This window comes from Leptodactylus fuscus, chromosome 8 (genome assembly GCF_031893055.1).
Source record: "Leptodactylus fuscus isolate aLepFus1 chromosome 8, aLepFus1.hap2, whole genome shotgun sequence".
NCBI lineage: Eukaryota > Metazoa > Chordata > Amphibia > Anura > Leptodactylidae > Leptodactylus > Leptodactylus fuscus.
The window spans coordinates 95,142,625-95,148,624 of NC_134272.1; the positions used below are offsets into that span (position 1 = coordinate 95,142,625).

At 50.6% G+C, this 6,000-nt stretch overlaps 1 protein-coding gene across 1 annotated transcript in view; it reads right to left on the minus strand.

Moving 5' to 3' along the window:
* Positions 1 to 6,000, minus strand: part of CLASP1 (cytoplasmic linker associated protein 1) — a 123,175-nt gene that overhangs the window by 92,424 nt on the left and 24,751 nt on the right. The window contains exon 7 of the mRNA XM_075284706.1: positions 5,855 to 5,952. Coding sequence (XP_075140807.1) covers positions 5,855 to 5,952 — 98 coding nt within the window. The remainder of the gene's footprint in view (positions 1 to 5,854; positions 5,953 to 6,000) is intronic.

Here is a 6,000-nt window from a genome sequence, read left to right on the forward strand (position 1 = left end):
AAGATCTGGCCTGGATTTAGGAAGCAGTCGGAGCGCACGTTTCTGGTGCTGCGCCTGCCGCCGAGGACTCAGCTCTACTCTCCATCAATTCAGGGGAAAATGTCAGAAGCTGCCAATGATTTATAAACAGCAATGTCTGCAGAGCCGGAGGACGGCGTCACCGTGCATGTTAAAGGGGAACCAACACCTAAAATAAATGGCTTCTATGTGACAGCACAGAGACCTGGACTGAATACCACACACACCTAGTGAGCCCCCTCCGACCTGCTGCCCCCAGGACAACATTACCTGAGCTCTGCTACTTCACCCTCATCATAGGAACATGCAGTGGTCTCATAGAACCCCATTCACACCATCCTGTACAGAGCAGATTCCAGGAGCTGACGTGTGAATGTGCCGCATGACGTCCCCATGTTATAAGGTGCCCGCACCTCCGATCAGCTCTACTCTATAGGAAAAGGCTGAACACAGTCACCCCCTGCCGGGACCGGAGCGGGAAACAGCAGACTCCAAACTGGACAAGCCCTTTAATTGTGAACCAGCAAAACAGAACAGGAAGTGTTGTCATGGGGGCAGAAAAACCTCAGACAGTCATTGATAAAAACACAATAATCCTTATGGGACAGGGACTGTCAATGTCTGCGGAATATGATGGCGCCATACAAGTAAGCGGAAAATAAATAAGAGGAATTTAAAATTCTGAAAGGTTTTAAAGGGGCTCTATCAGCAAAATCCTGCTGCTAGAGCCCCACATATGTGTGAAGCCTATTGTGTGAAGGCCATTCAGGCACCGCAAATGTTATATTAAACTACCTTCCCCCAGTTTTAAAATAAAACCCTAAAAAAAAGAATATCTACTTACGCATCGTGCACGCTGTGCCGGCATTCAGGGTGCGCCGTCTTCTTTATCCACACCTCCTCTTCCTCGGGTCCCGTCCTCCTCTGGCGCTCGCGAACTGACAGTGATATAAAAAAAATGGCTGGGGCGCATGCGCAGTAGCTGTAGTAGAAGCCGCATGCTACTGCGCATGCGCCCAGGCCATTTTTTTTTTTATCAGTGTCAGTTCGTGAATGCCGGAGGAGGAAGAGGAGGTGTGGATAAAGACGACGCACCCTGAATGCCCGCCCAGCGTACACGATGCGTAAGTAGATAACATTCTTTTTTAGGGTTTTATTTTAAAACTGGGGAGTAGTTTAATATAACATTTGCGGTGCCTGAATAGCCTTTTTAAAGGCTTCACACATATGTGGGGCTCTAGCAGCAGGATTTTGCTTATAGAGCCCCTTTAAAGATTTTCTCTAATCATCTTAGTGGTGGCGTCTGTGGACTGGTTCAATTACCAATAGATACGACCAAGAATGCTGGAACTTTCTATAGTCTAGGACTTGTCAGAAACCCAGCCATGACGTCCTTATTGTGGTCGGGTTATCTTCTCATACATGTAGTGTCCTCCTGATAACCAGCCATGATGTCCTTATTGTGGTCAGGTTATCTTCTCATACATGTAGTGTCCTCCTGATAACCAGCCACGATGTCCTTATAATGGTCAGGTTATCTTCTCATACATGTAGTGTCCTCCTGATAACCAGCCATGATGTCCTTATTGTGGTCAGGTTATCTTCTCATACATGTAGTGTCCTCCTGATAACCAGCCATGATGTCCTTATTGTGGTCAGGTTATCTTCTCATACACGTAGTGTCCTCCTGATAACCAGCCATGATGTCCTTATTGTGGTCGGGTTATCTTCTCATACACGTAGTGTCCTCCTGATAACCAGCCATGATGTCCTTATTGTGGTCAGGTTATATTCTCATACACGTAGTGTCCTCCTGATAACCAGCCATGATGTCCTTATTGTGGTCAGGTTATCTTCTCATACATGTAGTGTCCTCCTGATAACCAGCCATGATGTCCTTATTGTGGTCGGGTTATCTTCTCATACATGTAGTGTCCTCCTGATAACCAGCCATGATGTCCTTATTGTGGTCGGGTTATCTTCTCATACATGTAGTGTCCTCCTGATAACCAGCCATGATGTCCTTATTGTGGTCAGGTTATCTTCTCATACATGTAGTGTCCTCCTGATAACCAGCCATGATGTCCTTATTGTGGTCAGGTTATCTTCTCATACATGTAGTGTCCTCTCCTGATAACCAGCCATGATGTCCTTATTGTGGTCAGGTTATCTTCTCATACATGTAGTGTCCTCTCCTGATAACATGTCCACCATGTAGAAATCACGGCTGGGTTTCTGACAAGTCCTGCACCATAGTAAGTTTCCGCTTGCACATTCCCAGGTCCCGGCCGGTGACATCTCAGACAGCTTCAGTTCTATGACCTTATTTATTAATAGATGGCCGGACTATTGTACCAGACAAACCCTCTGACCTTGTGTTTTCCTATTTCCTCATAGATTGTAAGCTCTTGTGAGCAGGGCCATTGTCGCCTCTGATTTATAAAGTGCTGCGAAATATCGTTGTTGTAATATAAAATTATTCTGTATCTATTGGCAGCCGATGAAGATGGCAGATTGTCACCACTAAGGATTACAGAAAGATTTTTAAACTTTTAATGCAGTGTAACTTGTATCCGGTTGTATCAGCAGGCGTGGGGTCACCTATAGACTCGAGGCCTCGTGCACCGCCCCATGTTATTGGGGTCACCTATAGACTCGTGGCTCGTGCACCGCCCCATGTTATTGGGGTCACCTATAGACTCGAGGCCTCGTGCACCGCCCCATGTTATTGGGGTCACCTATAGACTCGCGGCTCGTGCACCGCCCCATGTTATTGGGGTCACCTATAGACTCGCGGCCTCGTGCACCGCCCCATGTTATTGGGGTCACCTATAGACTCGCGGCTCGTGCACCGCCCCATGTTATTGGGGTCACCTATAGATTCGGGGCTCGTGCACCGCCCCATGTTATTGGGGTCACCTATAGACTCGCGGCCTCGTGCACCGCCCCATGTTATGCCGTATACATATTGTATGAGCGCGGTTCTTATATCTGCCCATAGAGAGAACCAATAATCAGATATTTACTAACCTCAAACCAATACAAAAAATGCACCAACATCTCCCCCCACCGGCCACAATAGACAAGTTACTTCTTTGTCCTCTAGTAGGCGCTCTGCCAGCACATGACTAAGGCTCAGATGGCAGATGTCATTGTGCTTTGTGTTATTTTGGATTTCTATTATTGACATGTTGGTGACCGCAGTGAGACACGCAGCAGCTTTTACTTACCCGGAGACATTACTGTACGGACTAAAGGAGAGACTGGGCTGGTGGACGTCTAATAAAGTCAGGCAGCGTTCACATGGGCCGCAGTCTCTGTCACAGTCCAGCTGAAAATCGGGAGAGGAGAAAGTCCTGCACCGAGGCCTCGTCCTCCACAAGTCTCAGTTTTAAAACCTTGGACACCTGACAGACTGCAAATAGTCAATGGCGTCTGGCAGACTCCGCGTGTTACCGCTATTTTAGCAATCAGCCTCTTTGTTGTTTTGGTCCTCTGATAGATCAGAACAATGGACAGGCGACGCTAGTGTGAACCTAGCTTCTCTATGAGACAAGACAGGTTTAGTACATATATCTATATAAACACGGCTGAGTCTATGTGGTGTGAATAGGGTATTATACCGGGACAGAGCAACAGAAGAGAGTTACCGGGGGACGTTACTGGGGGGGACGTTACAAGGGCTGTTACGGGTGATGTTGCCAGGGGACGTTACCGGGGACGTTCCTCAAATGGCTTTTTTACACTAACACCTTTGGACTACAAACCATTATCCTAATAAGTTTTTATTAAAGACTCTCAACTACTTTTCTCCTGTGGCGCAGACTGATCAACATTGTCTTTGTAACTGCGAGACGGATTGGCCGTGGAGTTCTCAGCACATTACTGATCAGACTAAAGCCACATTCACACCGTCAGTATTTTGTCGCAGTATTTCAAAGCCAAACCCAGAAGAGTTTCCAGAACATGTCCGAGTGTGCACGAGCTCTCCATTATAGCTGCTCTGTTCCCTTTCTGGTCTTGTCGGCTCTATCATGAATTCATGAACAATCAGACAATGGCTGCGGCTGTACACGGCCCCCCAGGCCCATCACTCTCTGAGCAGGACAATGGCTGCGGGCTGTACACGGCCCCCCAGGCCCGTCACTCTCTGAGCAGGACAATGGCTGCGGGCTGTACACGGCCCCCCAGGCCCATCACTCTCTGAGCAGGACAATGGCTGCGGGCTGTACACGGCCCCCCAGGCCCATCACTCTCTGAGCAGGACAATGGCTGCGGGCTGTACACGGCCCCCCAGGCCCATCACTCTCTGAGCAGGACAATGGCTGCGGGCTGTACACGGCCCCCCAGGCCCATCACTCTCTGAGCAGGACAATGGCTGCGGGCTGTACACGGCCCCCCAGGCCCATCACTCTCTGAGCAGGACAATGGCTGCGGGCTGTACACGGCCCCCCAGGCCCGTCACTCTCCGAGCAGGACAATGGCTGCCGGCTATACACGGCCCCCCAGGCCCGTCACTCTCTGAGCAGGACAATGGCTGCGGGCTGTACACGGCCCCCCAGGCCCGTCACTCTCTGAGCAGGACAATGGCTGCCGGCTATACACGGCCCCCCAGGCCGGTCACTCTCTGAGCAGGACAATGGCTGCGGGCTGTACACGGCCCCCCAGGCCGGTCACTCTCTGAGCAGGACAATGGCTGCCGGCTATACACGGCCCCCCAGGCCAGTCACTCTCTGAGCAGGACAATGGCTGCCGGCTATACACGGCCCCCCAGGCCCATCACTCTCTGAGCAGGACAATGGCTGCCGGCTATACACGGCCCCCCAGGCCCATCACTCTCTGAGCAGGACAATGGCTGCGGGCTGTACACGGCCCCCCAGGCCGGTCACTCTCTGAGCAGGACAATGGCTGCCGGCTATACACGGCCCCCCAGGCCCATCACTCTCTGAGCAGGACAATGGCTGCGGGCTGTACACGGCCCCCCAGGCCGGTCACTCTCTGAGCAGGATAATGGCTGCGGGCTGTACACGGCCCCCCAGGCCCGTCACTCTCTGAGCAGGACAATGGCTGCCGGCTATACACGGCCCCCCAGGCCGGTCACTCTCTGAGCAGGACACAGCCGCCGGCTCCACTTTTAGGGGATTTTACCAGGTTAAGGCTGATTGGAGCCATCACCCTGGCCCTGCAGACACATGGGTTAGGGTCACCTGAATCACACAGCGGTTTTCCCATGCGAGTCGCAGCCTCCAGAGATATTGCAGTTTTTGTCTACATGATTGAGCCGGATCTCAGCAATGGAGATGGCGATTCACAAGGGAAAGCACCATCTGAGTCAGGTAATCCGGGGTGGATATCCAGGGGGTTCTGGCTGCAGAATACAAGACACAGCAGCACGTTGGGCTATGAATAAGCAGATGACTTCTACAAGCAGAAGGATCCTCGGTGACAAGTGTCGCTGTGTATGCGGTTACTGATGCCGACATGGACAATGGTTGTGGAACCCTCCTGGTTTTGCAGCCAATGATGGACATAAAGTGCACAGTTTGGGCCATTTCCCCTAAAACAGTAAAACTCTGATAGATAATGAGACCTTGGATGTCGCTGATATTTTTTGGCTACTGAATTTGTTGTGAAACGATCTCACCTGTCACTGTATAAATCCTAAAACTAATGCAAATCCTCCCATACTCACATCCATGAACAGGAAGGATAAGGGGCAGTAATAAGTGCACCCCAATAATAAGTGCACCCCCCTCCCCATAGAGGGGTCCTGACCAAGCATATATTAGATATAAAGGTAAAGTAACTCAGCAAAGACAGTCATGTGACCACTTACCGAGACTGGGGAAGCCCTTTCTTGCTGAGGTCGGCGCGAACACGTTCTCCAACGTGTCTGTAGATTTCAACCAGGCAATTTATTGCTGCATCTCGGACCTGAAAAGGTTAACAGAACAGACCGACATGACCACGAGCTCTGAAGGA